General features: G+C 35.4%; 1 protein-coding gene across 1 annotated transcript in view; it reads right to left on the reverse strand.

Annotated features, from left to right (window-relative positions):
• Positions 1-14215, reverse strand: part of LOC111061971 (gastrula zinc finger protein XlCGF17.1-like) — a 113833-nt gene that overhangs the window by 93938 nt on the left and 5680 nt on the right. The window contains exon 4 of the mRNA XM_039425148.1: positions 11841-11988. Within this exon, the coding sequence (XP_039281082.1) occupies positions 11841-11988 (148 nt within the window). The remainder of the gene's footprint in view (positions 1-11840; positions 11989-14215) is intronic.

The raw sequence follows: 14215 nt of genomic DNA on the forward strand, positions 1-14215 counted from the left end.
CCATCTATGCGAAGTTTGATTTTGGGTTCCCAATTATCAGGCTTCAGATAATTTAAACAAAAAAATTCAAGTGGAAAAGATTGAGCATGAAAATCTGTACAAGTAATGTTTAGTAACATTTTCACCTAAATTTGAAAATAAGCACGAAAATCGAGAAAATGAGATTATTCAATATTACAAAGTATTGGCACAGGGTGTCCACTGAATCAGGCTCAGAAAATTCCCGTACAATTCCCGTACATTTCCCGTATATTTCACGTTTTTCCCGGTTTTCCTCGCTGGTTAAAACACATAATTAATATGTAAAAATAATGTAGGTTTGGGGGGAGGGGTTATGGCGCTACTCAAAAAAGGGGGGTCAATTTTGAAAAATATAATATTCTTTAATAACAATTTCAAAGTGCACAAGTATGTTTTACATCAAAATGTACGTAGCACCATTATACGATTAAAACTATTTCGAATTATATAAAAAAGGCAATTTAGAAGAAAAAACGAAACTCTCTAACCTACCCTTTACCCTTTAAAACATTATAGTCCAGTCACCACCGGTATATACTTTGGTGTTTGTAATATATATTGTAGTTCTGATTTTTTAATATAATATTGTTTGGATACATTAGAGAAGTCTAGAACCTATTTTTCATGCAAAATTTCCAATATCTTCCAATTGCCACAATTTAAATGTATAATTCAAAATCCCTCTGGGCGTAATTTTGTGCTCTTCAACCTGATATCAGAGAGTGCACAAAATTACGCCCAAAGGGATTTTGAATTATGCGTTTGAATTGTGGCAATCAGAAGATATTGTTGATTGAAAACTAAAATTCATCAAAATTGTTATTTTGTTGAAATTTTTCTAATTTTTGTAACTCAGAACACATTAGAGGTATAGAGAGATCCAAGTGATTTCATTTTATTCAAATGAATTTCATTTTATTCTATGATGATGTTAGATATAAGTTGTCAGAGGCTCTTGCCTCTGCTAAATCATGGTTTGAGTCTAATAATCTAAAGGTTCGAACCCACTAGAACGTATCATACCATGACCGTGCCCGTACCGACACATGCAAAAAAATATTCTTTGCATCATTTGATATGTAATACACCCATTAGACCGTTCCGTCACCGGCCAAGCACGGAGCGTGCCATGCACGTCCAGGTCAACATTTGTCGGCCAGTATATTTTGTCTGTGACGGAACGCTCCTTGCATGGCACGTGACGCCTGCAAACCCCGTTGTAACCGCGCATGCACCGCGTTGGTAACCAGTTCACCGCTACATTCTCTTGCTAACTGTCGCGTTCCCAACAACTTCTGACCGGGCATCAGACGCGTATCATACGCGTACCATACGCGTAATGTACTGGCATAGAACGCTGTTGATCCGTTGTAGTGGGCATAGTTGTTATTTTACGTGCCTGGCATGGTCTGACACGGTCCGTGTCTGGTACGTTCTAGTGGGTTCGAACCTTAATCCACAATGAGAGCAGAACTGAATGTATCTGCTTCTCTTTAAGGAATATTCCAGAAGACAATGATATTAAGCATCAGGTCAGAATGTTGGGTTTCACTTTGGAGAGAAGTTTGAGTTGGGAGCCTCACATCATAGAATTGTGTAAGAGACTCTTTAGTGTTGTCTTTCTACTTAGAAGACTTAAGTTATCATTGAACTCTGATTCTTTGGTACTTGCTTACTATGGACTTTTTCATTCCCTCATATCCTATGGTATTCGCCTATGGGGTAATTCTTGCCATGCTTCAAAAGTTTTCATATGGCAAAAAAAGGCAATGAGAGTGTTAGACAACTTGAGTAACAGAGAGTCATGCAGAGAAAGCTTTCGAAGACTGAAGATATTGACATTCCCTTCAATTTTCATAATGAGTACCTTGCTGCATGTCAAAACTAATTTAGAATCTTACTCATTTCAGGGAAACAAACATGAATACACAAACCGGCATAGAAATGATATTTCAATCCCACATGTAAGGCTTTCTAAAACAAGGGACAGCTACCTATTTCAGCAGATAAAAATTTACAACAGTCTTTCCTCAGCTGTTAGAGCCGCCAAAAATGAAATTCAAGAAAGTTATGAAGAGTAAATTGATGGAGAGAGCAAATTATTCATTGATTGAATACTTTGAATGTTCAATATAAGGGCTCACCTCATTTTGGACTAAGTTGTTTACTGTAAGGTGTGTCATCTATGTGAATGCTGTTACTGTTCTTGTCAATCTCCCTGTTAGCCTACTTGTATATACATACTCTGAGCTATTGTTATTCTTGATATTGTGTTATGTATCTTATTATGTAGACTGTATTTTTTTATTTTTGACGAGCTTATACATTGTAAAAAATGTTAGGCAGAATAAAGAATTTGAATTTTATAATCTGAAAAAAGGCGAGAGCAAATTTAACTGTCCGACGACTGGATTTGGCGGAAATAAGCTGAAAACTAGAAAATGAACCGAAAATAAGAGATGTTTTGGCCATTCTTTATCTAGCACAAGGAAATTGTGCATGCAAAAATTGGTTCTGGACTACTATTATGTATCCAAACATAATATTGAAAAATCAGAGCTACAATATTAAATTGAAAGTACACCCTCTTTTTCATATCTATATTGACTGGACTAATATTAAACAGAACATTTTAGGTTCTGAAAAACATAATGTGTGATTTGATTTACTATCAATAATTTCAACATCGATAATACCTACACCAGATACGGAACTATACCTCTCAAATGGATATAAAGGTATTTCCACACATGCAGAACGAACCTCGAACAGCGTAGCGAATCGTACAATCCGCCGTGCAGCGAACATTAGCCATATGTTTCATAATATCAACACTCAGCTATTAAACAACCGCCGCGCAGTTCTCCGAACCATTCGCTGTCCCACTAGCCACTCTTTTAATCGTTCTCCACGCCGTTCGCTGAATTTTTCAGCCGATCAGAGCCCTCGATTAAAATTCGCCGTGCAGCTTGCGGTCCAATTTTGGCTATCCATCACAAGTGGAAAACATGATGTGAATACTTTCGCGAACATTAATACAGTACAGGCCTCTTCTCATAATATATATTTTGTTATGAATAATTATAAGATCATTTATATCATTATAATTAATCATTATAAGTTAATCATTTATAAGAATCGATAAATGATGTTCAATGCAAATAGAATAATTTCTGAAAAAATAATGATTGGATAAATTTCAATATTAAAATATTATTGACCAAGAACTAAGTATCATGACAATTATTTCCTTCTAATATTATGATCATTTTGTTTTTTTTAAACTGATAATTAGTTTCACCAACTAACCACAAGTTGACTGGAATAGATTCTGTAATTTCCATATCCTATTTATTTAAATAAATACTACAGCATAATACCAACTCACAAAAAGTGACACCTTTATAAATATGTTCCACTTGCCATCGATTTTTGTTGGTAAGAACATTGATCATTGTTATTTCACGAAGATGTGGGCAGAGTTGAATAATTTCCCCCAAAAGATGTCTGGTTTGGTCTATGCTTTGCTATCCAAAAAAACTTACTTAGGTGGATAGGACCTTTTTAGGCTCACCAATCTTCTCTTCTTCTTCTTCTTCTCTATTCTTCTTCTCTCTCTATACTTATAAAAGGCTAAGCCCCGACGGACTGAAATCACACCACAGCCCAAACTACTGAGCCTAAAAACTTGAAATTTTGCTCGATTGTTTATGGTAGCCTGAAAACATCCACTAAGAAAGGATTTTCAGAAATTTGCCCCCCTGAGGGAGCTGGGACCCCCCAAAATTTTGTACTTTTTAACCGCTCATTGCACAGCAAAGTCATGAGGAACTTTTTTGTTCAGCTACGAAAAAAAATTAGATCTATGCAGAAAAATTTCGATCAGGAGCACAGGGGGGTCCAGGAGAGGGCACTTTTCGAAAATGTTGATGTAAAATCACACTACAACTCAAACTAATTGTCCTACAGACTTGAAACTTTGCACAAATATTCTTCAAACATGCTAGACGCGCACTAAGAACGGATTTTGAGATATTTTGCTTCTAAGGGTTTCAAAGGATGAAAAAGGATCCTATTAAGTAAGGTTATGAACATGGTAAGGTGAGTTCCATATGGAAATGAGATAATTTATTTATTGACATTTGATATTCTAACATATGTTGTAATTATTGGGAATAACAAAATAATATGATAGAAATTCAAAAAAGAACATCTGTTCTATTATTGCTTTCTACCTGATTCCACTCAACCTCAATAATATTGTTCTGATAATTGATAGAAATGCTTAATAATATTATTATTATTGATATAATAAAAGTATTGTGTTAATAATTAATTATTATCATAAATATGATAATAGTATTGTTTTGGTAATCAATAAATATTTTTATTTTCACAAACTCTGTATAATTTATAATGGTGAATGTGAAACAGCTGCATCAAAGAAATTATCTCAAAAACATATGTTTAGGAAAACCATAGTTTTGAACTTCGTTTTACTGATGCAATGTATAAGCCTACACGTGGCATGTATTATTAATTTTTCAGCTAGAATAGTTTTTTGAGACTGCTAAATAAACGTCTACAGTTTTATCAATGCTGTATCGGCAATATGAGAAAGCATGCAGTTAATATGTCTTTAAATAAAGGTGTTGATATCTACATGATAATTATTCTCTACCATTTTAATTTAATTAAAATTTCAAAATTATTCAAGCCTTAATAGAATGTTTGACTCACTATACAGTCAGTCGAAAATTTTAATATTGAAATGAGGGGTATTTTGGCAAGCTGAACAAAAAAGTAAGGTCCTATGCACCTTTTTGATATTATTTCTTCAAATGAAAGATGAGTTTTGTGGGTTGTCAAAACTCCCCCTGAAAGAGAACTATTCATTTTATCCATTCTTTTAGTAAAATAACAATGATTTCTGCATTGAATAACATCTATCTTGCCAACAAGAATCGAACTCTTTGTGAATTTAGATATGACCTACACTTTGGATTTATATAATTCTATTAATAAATTCATGGAAGTTGAAGTACTTTTTTCAGTTAGTTGATGATTAGTTGATGAAATTGATTATCAATAGAGAAAATGATTATAATTTTATCAATACGGTACAGAATTAGTTGAATGAATAATAATTGTCGATGTACTGAGTTCTTGGTCAACAATAATTCAATATTGGTATTTATCCAATCATTATTTTTTTCAGAAGTTATTTCATTTGAATTAGAAAATATTTATAAGCTCCTATCAATTTATCATTCGTAACAATGAATTCTTCAAAACATGAATTTAATCAAATAAAAAATTGCCCATACTTCTGTATTCATGTTCGCATGTTTTCCACTTGTGGTTGTGATGGATAGCCAAAATATTGTGGAGCGAGCTGCACGGCAAATTGTAATCGAGGGCTCTGATTTGCTGAAAAGTTCAGCGTTCGGAGTGATGTGAGGCGAGCAGTTAGAACAGAGGCAAGCGGCACGGCGAATGGTTCGGAGTGCGTTACGGCGAATGATTAACAGCTGATTTTTAACATTATGAAACATATGCTCATGTTTGTTGAAAGGCAAGATGTTCGGAGGAATGCACGGTTTGCTGCGCGGTTCGAGGTTCGGTTCGGCATGTGTGGACGCACCATTAGTTGTTACAGGACATTTATACAGATCACAGGCCAAAGCAACATAATAATTTATCTTCTTCTTCTTTTTCTTCTTCTTCTTCTGCTGCTTCTTCTTACTCCTCTTCTCCTTCTTTCTCTTCTTCTTCTTCTTCTTCTTCTACCTATATCTAAAAGGCTAAGCCCCGACAAACTGAAATCACACCACAGCCCAAACTACTAAGCCTAAAAACTTGAAATTTCGCACAATTGTTTATTGTAGCCTCAAAACATCCACTACAAAAGGATTTTCAGAAATCTGACCCCCCCCCCTGAGGGAGCTGGGCCCCCCAAAATTTTGTACTTTTTAACCGCTCATTGCACAGCAAAGGAACTTTTTTCTTCAGCTACGAAAAAAAATTATATCTATGCAGAAAAATTCCAATCAGGAGCACAGGGGGGTTCAGGAGAGGGCAATTTTCGAAAATTTTGATGTAAAATCACACTACAGCTCAAACTAATTGGCCTACAGACTTAAAACTTTGCACAAATATTCTTCAAACATGCTAGATGCGCACTAAGAACGGATTTTGAGATATTTTGCCTCTAAGGATTTCAAAGGATGAAAAAGGATCCTATTAAGTAAGCTTATGGTTAGGTGAACTCCATATGGAACTGAGATAATTGACACATGATATTCTAACATATGTTGTAATCATTGGAAAGCTTAAAACAATTTCATCAATTAGCTGATCGAATTGATTTTGCGTTGATTGAGAGCGCGAGCTTACCACGTGTTTGTTCCATCGTTGTATGCTTGGCCAGTTCGGTTTGAGCCTTCTATCAGCTGTATATGGAGTTTCATACACTCCGATTGGAACAGAGCACAAAAGTTTTCTTTGGTTAGGAGTTTGTTGATAATTCTTTTTCAAATTCAAATTTTATTGCCATCAAAAATTACATTGAAAACTTTCTTAATAGACAACAAGATGACAGAAACAAAATGTCAAACATATACCTACATTTATTTGTAGCACGGCCAGAAAAAGACTAACTTGAGTACTAGCCGTGAGTTTATTGAATATAACTTAATATATATATTTTTTGTTAATATTTTGTGAATAAAAATTACGAGTTGATGAGAGATGCGAGTAATCTCTATATCTATAAAAGGCTATGCCCCGACAGACTTAAATCACACCACAGCCCAAACTACTGAGCCTACAAACTTGAAATTTTGCACAATTGTTTATTGTAGCCTCAAAACATCCACTACAAAAGGATTTTCAGAAATCTGACCCCCCCCCCTGAGGGAGCTGGGCCCCCCAAAATTTTCACTTTTTAACCGTTCATTGCACAGCGAAGAGCAAAGTTATGAGGAACTTTTTCGTTCAGTTACGAAAAAAATCAGATCTATGCAGAAAAATTCCAATCAGGAGCACAGGGGGGTTCAGGAGAGGGCAATTTTCGAAAATTTTGATGTAAAATCACACTACAGCTCAAACTAATTGGCCTACAGACTTAAAACTTTGCACAAATATTCTTCAAACATGCTAGATGCGCACTAAGAACGGATTTTGAGATATTTTGCCTCTAAGGATTTCAAAGGATGAAAAAGGATCCTATTAAGTAAGCTTATGGTTAGGTGAACTCCATATGGAACTGAGATAATTGACACATGATATTCTAACATATGTTGTAATCATTGGAAAGCTTAAAACAATTTCATCAATTAGCTGATCGAATTGATTTTGCGTTGATTGAGAGCGCGAGCTTACCACGTGTTTGTTCCATCGTTGTATGCTTGGCCAGTTCGGTTTGAGCCTTCTATCAGCTGTATATGGAGTTTCATACACTCCGATTGGAACAGAGCACAAAAGTTTTCTTTGGTTAGGAGTTTGTTGATAATTCTTTTTCAAATTCAAATTTTATTGCCATCAAAAATTACATTGAAAACTTTCTTAATAGACAACAAGATGACAGAAACAAAATGTCAAACATATACCTACATTTATTTGTAGCACGGCCAGAAAAAGACTAACTTGAGTACTAGCCGTGAGTTGTACGGTACTAGCCGTGAGTTCATTCAATATAACTTATATTTTTGTGTTAATATTTTGTGAACAAAAAGTACGAGTTGATGAGAGATGTGAGTAATTTCTTATATTTGATCTAAATGGTTATTCATATTGTAGTAGTCGGGGTCACTGCAATCAAAGTTTTTCATTTTGTAGCTGATAAATTTCATACGTATTGATTGTCCATAATGTATCCAGTGTCCATAATGGAAGTGATTTAACTACTCAAAATAATGGCTTACTGGTCCTTCATAGAATTTATAGTATTCCTGGTGATTGAGCCTGTCTTTTTTCAGCGTTGACTATTAATAATAAAGCTTCATTTACAACTAGCTTACCTGGCGAACTTCGTACCGCCAAAAAGTAAATGTATCTCATGTCACACTTTACTTTATTTGGTGAATCATGAAATGTATCTGACAATCAATATTTTCATTTACATCTGAATACAGACTTCCTATGTGCTTTGTCATGCAACATTCATTATTCCCAAAACATATTCTTCTCAATCAATTAGTAGTAATATCTAACAGTAGAGTGTTGAATTAAAAAAATAGATAGGATAAATCAGTGTTTCAAAGATGAATTCAAGGTTTTCATAGTTGTTGATTGTCAATAGATGGTCCAGGAAATATGCGATGTACAATGAATCACACAGAATTACATATTCTTTCCATCTTCCATTTTAGGATGAATATAAGCTAAGCTAAATTAAAAAAAAAATTAAATAATTCTGCCAATGCAATATGAAAAACTCTCTTCCATGAGGTGAATCATTTTTTCCAACATTTTTCGGTTACTCATTGATGGGGGAATGATAATTTTTTGTATAGGTCTTCTAAGGAACCATTATCTACGGCTGGTATCAATCAACTCCAAGCTACCGTTGTAATACAAGTAGCCTATACAATTTATCATAGGGTAATGTGTTTATTACAGCTGGTAACTTTAGATGCTAAAACATATGCCTATTATCCCAATATGATCTTGAATCATGATCATCTTTCCGTTCTTCGGTAGCCGCTAGGCCGACAATTTCCAAAACATAGGTCTGTAAAATTGATTAATAAATAATCATTATTAGCCACCCTATTAAAATTTCTGGCCAGAAACCATCCCCAATATTCACAAAATATTCCCAAAGTTTCATGCCGTTATGTCAAGTATTTTTCAAGTCATAGGGAACAAACACACAAACAGACATTCATTTTTATATAGTATATAGTATATAGAAGATAAGAGATTTCATTCGGCTCAAACAAAAGCCTCTCTAAATGGAGGTAGAATGATAAAGTTGACAACTTTCTGTTCTGTTGTTTTAACATTTTGTTTTCAAATTACTTTCAAAAAGTTCATGTAGTACCTACTATTGTGTTTGAGACACTTCTGGCGCTATCATAGTTTCACAACTATTCTGTTCCACACTCCTATCTCTTGCAGTTGTTAACCATATCTATAATAAAATAAAGAGTTGGCTTATACACGTACGGGATAGGAAAATTATGTTTGGCGCATCATCACGTCTGAACTATAGGACTAATTAACTTGAAATTTTGCATATGGGCTAGATTCTTAATTAACCAAGGATAGTTGGGCCTATTTTCAATTCTTCAAGATTTCATTACGTCAAGTTTTCAGATTATCAAGTTTGAAAATAGATCCTTGCGAAGCACGGGTTCCTGCTAGTCTATACTATAATAAAGTAAAGAACTGGCTTATATTTGTACGGGATAGGAAAATTATGTTTGATGCATCATCATGTCTGAACTACTGGACTGATCAACTTGAAATTTTGCATATACATTCTTAATTAACCGAGGATGGTTATTATAGGCCTGTTTTAAATTCTTCAAATTTTCATTAAGTAAAGTTTTCAATTTGTCAAGTTTCAAAATAGACCCTTGCAGAGCACGGGTTACCTAGCTAGTCAATAATAAAGTTTTGATCAAGGAATAAGGTAGTGTTATTCCCATCGATTTGCAACATTCAGAACAGTACTGAACTGTACTCTGCACGACATTCCACAGCGTTTTCGGCCTACTGAACAGTGCGTCAGTCAGTCAGTCTAGTGACGAGGAAGGGGGTTGAAAAATTAAAATTTAATAAAAATATCATAGAGACTTAAAATATATTGATGAAAATATATACACATCAAAGAATGCGTTTTCGCATTGTGGGTACATAATTAAAAACAAAATCATTAAGCAGATGAAAACAGTTTATCCAATATGTTGCTTCTATATAATAAGAGAGAGTAGGGTTGTGTTTGTTCGTGTGTTCGTTTGTTCGCATCAAAACATGTCAACTTGTGGATTGCATACCGGAAAAACGGGTATGATTTAAATCTCCTAATTTTGAACATAGATTCTAAAAATATCAATCTCGTGCACCTGGAAGCCCAAATTACATTTTTCCTTCTAGATTTTTCAGAATTAATGTTCAAACTTCATTAATAGTACATACGATTTCATAAAAAAATCACCAAATCATATGGTCGGAATTAAAAATTTTTATTATATTAAAGAACTGGATTATACACGTATACAGGTGTAAAGTAGTAAAGGAAAATTATGTTTGACGCATTCAATTATGTTTTAATTGGAAGGTGGTCATATGATACATGATTCCTATACAGGATTTCCAGAGAAAAGATATGGTGAAAACCGCACATCGATATCTCAAACCTTTCAAAATTTATTCTCATTCATTTCCTTTGTTACAGTATAGAATATAATAGATAAATGGAAGATATATCCATCTATCTATCATCTCCTATTCTATAATAGTGGAAAGGACTGGCTTAAACACGTATACACACGTGTAGAGGATAGGGGAATTATCACGCACCATCACGTCTGAACTACTGGACTGATTTACTTGAAATGCTGCTTATAAATTCATAATCAACGGAGGATTCTTATAGGCTAGGCCTATTTTCAATTCTTCTGGATTTCATTACGCCAATTTTTAAAATAGACCCTTGCGAAGCACGGGTACCTGCTAGTATTTGAAATGACCCTGATCAAAACCGGATAAGCAATGTGGATACTATTAATTTTTCGTGATAGTTTATTATAAATACTCTAAATACTTTTGTTACCAAATATATTATATAATATACTACAGCCTGTTTGATTGAATTCTCCAATTGGTATAATTTATCTAGTACCTATCGATTCAATGGATGATCAATATTATTGATTCACAAGAAAGTATGATAAGAGAATCCAAATCAAATAATATTCTAATCATGTTTAGAAAAAAATCAGTGATTGGAACAATAATATGTCTTGAAATTATTTCAGATATCATTGACACTAAGAAAACTGATGATTTGAAGCCAAAATTAGTAAAAAAAATCAACAGTACACATGTTTCATTATTAAAATTGAAAAAGATTCACCACTTGACAACATTTTATTGTTTGAATTTGCTGAGCAGTTCACTGCACGGCGCGCTGCGCAGCGAATTGCACGGTTCGAAGTTCTTTTTGGCATGAGTGGAAATACCTTAATAATGAATATCGGAAGAAACCTCATCGTTACGATAGAACCCATCGATACACGGCTCCGATAAAACACCATATCGATACACTATATTTATAAAACGCCACATCGATACACCAACCTGCATAATCCATCACTAATACACCACTCATCCACTGGCTAAATTTCAACTCTGTCCTTAATTAATATACAATTAGCTAGTTGACGAAAGTGCCAAAAAATTCCCGTACAATTCCCGTACATTTCCTGCCCAAATGAAATTCACGTACAATGTATTCCCGGTTTTCCCGCCTGGACACCCTGATGTTAATGTTCAGTAGCATTTTACCTAAATTTGAAAATAAGCTCAAAGTTCGAGAAAATGTGATTATTTAATTGCAAACTGTTGGCAACTGTTGATTCTATTGAATCATTCACTATGAAGAGATAGTAGACCTCGTGTGTCTCCAGCGTTATTGTCCTGTCACCAGCTGGCTCAGATCTTTGAATAGTAGACTTGAGATGCGCGTGAAAACTAGCGTCGGGTGATCAATTTTCATAACGGCAAGGAAAGTTGTGTGAGTGCGCCACACCAGATTTTGTGTTATTATCATTGATGAATAAAAATGAATAAAATAACACGAATCTCACCATATTCTTCCTCTTTCATGAATATTAGATTATAGCCAGGGATTAGATAATGTTGATGGCTGAAATCATCATCAGTTGGAGAGCATGCTGTGCTGCACTCTGGTGCTGGTTCTTGGCTGCTATCATTCTCCTGCTTAACTCTCGCCATCTGCAATATTGACATCACAAACAATGAGAAGACAATCGATTATTGTTACACTTCATGTAAAAGACACAAATATTGGTGAAGGAGCAGCAGCTACTGAGTTTGATAGCTGTCTGATAGAGTTATAATTATCACGATAATTCCAGTTTAATGTCAGTTATTGTACTGGTTCTTAATAATCATGAAATTTCAAGCTAAGGCCAGCCATTCACGTTAAGGTTTGCCAGAGAGCTACAAATGTACAGATATTGGACTGCACTGTGCAGTACACCTGGACAGGCAAGAAATACTACTGTGCGCTGGGTGAGTGAGGGATAGTTGAAGTTGAAATGGAAGCAATCAAGTTTTGCTCTCTAGATCTAGATAAACTGATTGCTAGTTTGGTGGGTGAAAACAGAAAACAGACAAGAACGCTAGTCAAACTACTTACATATTACTGTATGGACTTTCTTCTGTATTCATATACTTGTAGTAGTCCAGGCAACGAAGACATAATAGGGGAAGAAATTAATGTATAAGCCGAAATTGGTACAGTTGTAGGGGAAGGCTTCTTAAACAACGTACTAAAAGTACTGATCGGTGGGGGTGGAGCTAAGGGGGGGAAGGGGGGTCTAAAGGTGCATTAGTTCGGTTTTTAGTAAATAACTCAAAAACTATGGCCTCCAGGAAAAAGGTTGTCATCAGTGAAATTGAACTACGTAAAATTCTCTACAAAAAAGGTCCTATGCCTTTTTTTGATAGGATCAATAATAGTGGAGATATAAAGTGAAGAAAATAGGGGAAAATATTCATTGTACAAAATTACTAAAAAAAAATACGGCAAAAATTGTATGGTTGTGTTTGATGGTTACACTGATGTCAACAGCACAAAACGAGCAGAGCAGAAGCGAAGAAGGCTCACAAAAAACTCGTTTGACATAAACTTTCATGAAAATACGACCATCACAGTCCAACAGGAGCATTTCCTAGCTAATGAAAGGAACAAAACAAGACAGATCGACATGTTAATCGTGAAAATGATGGAAACAAGTATTGAAACAAATGTTGCCACCGGAGATGCTGATACCACCATTGTGAGGTGTGGGTTGAATTAAGCTGTTCTACATACAACTGTGATAGTTGGGGAGGATTTTGACTTGATAGTACTCCTCATTGGATTGGCACCACCATCTACAAACATATTCTTCATGAAGCCAGGACGTTAAAAAACAGAGACGAAACTGTTTTCAGTAAAAAAACTCCAACAGCTTTCATTTGCCAAGACGATCCTCCTTCTTCACAGCTTCTCCGGATGTGATACAACCTCGGCGATACATGCAAAGAGCAAACTGAGAATGGTCAAGATCTTCAAAGCGAAACCTGACCTCACTCGAGACATCTCTGCTCTCTTCACAGATCCCTCAACATCACCAGAGACTATTGAATAGGCTGGCGAGAAGCTGTTTTTGGCTGCATACCATGCTCCTGCAAAGCAAGAAAATTTGAACAAACTTTGCTATTCGGCATTTTTGAAAGCATCAGTAAAGCTCAAGACTTGGCCACTCTTCCCCCAACCAGAGGAGCTGCAAGGCAACACTCCCGTCGAGTATATTATTTACAGGCAACTAGATGTACATTATGTAATTTTAGCTAACTTTTTATGAGGGGTGATATTAAGATTAACATTATGGTGGCTCCCAAGATTGCGACTAGAATCGAGTCTCTTCTCGACCTGATTCACGTAAGTGTGAGTTGCCCCCTGTGGGTTGGGGGAGCTTTGAGTCGAACATCATACTCAAGAATGTTTTGAAAACCAGAATTCACCCACAGTATCACTGCTTGTCGTAGGAGGCGACCAAAAGGGACCCCAAGGCAACTTCAGAAGTTGCCTTGCCTTCAAACTCACGGGATCAGCCCCATCAGAGCAGTTTCGGAGGGGCAAAAAGAAAAACCCAAGAGACCAGAGATGGGTGAAACTCCAGCACAAATGCGGGTCAAGAGGCTGAGTCGAGGACTAATCAGTCTGAAGAGACTGCCAAGCATATCACATTGGATTGCGACAGGCAACCAGGTGATGAATTGGATGTTAGTATAGGGAAAAACTCCAGGTTCTTGTAAAGGACACAAGTATTGGTTTGCCTAACTAACATACTACTTGGGAACACAATAAGCTTCGGTTGACTTTTGGGGTTCTTTGAACCTTTGGATCCTTGAATCCGTCCCTTCAAAAACGAAAAACAATAAGTGTGAG

The sequence above is a fragment of the Nilaparvata lugens genome, chromosome 3 (assembly GCF_014356525.2).
Source record: "Nilaparvata lugens isolate BPH chromosome 3, ASM1435652v1, whole genome shotgun sequence".
NCBI lineage: Eukaryota > Metazoa > Arthropoda > Insecta > Hemiptera > Delphacidae > Nilaparvata > Nilaparvata lugens.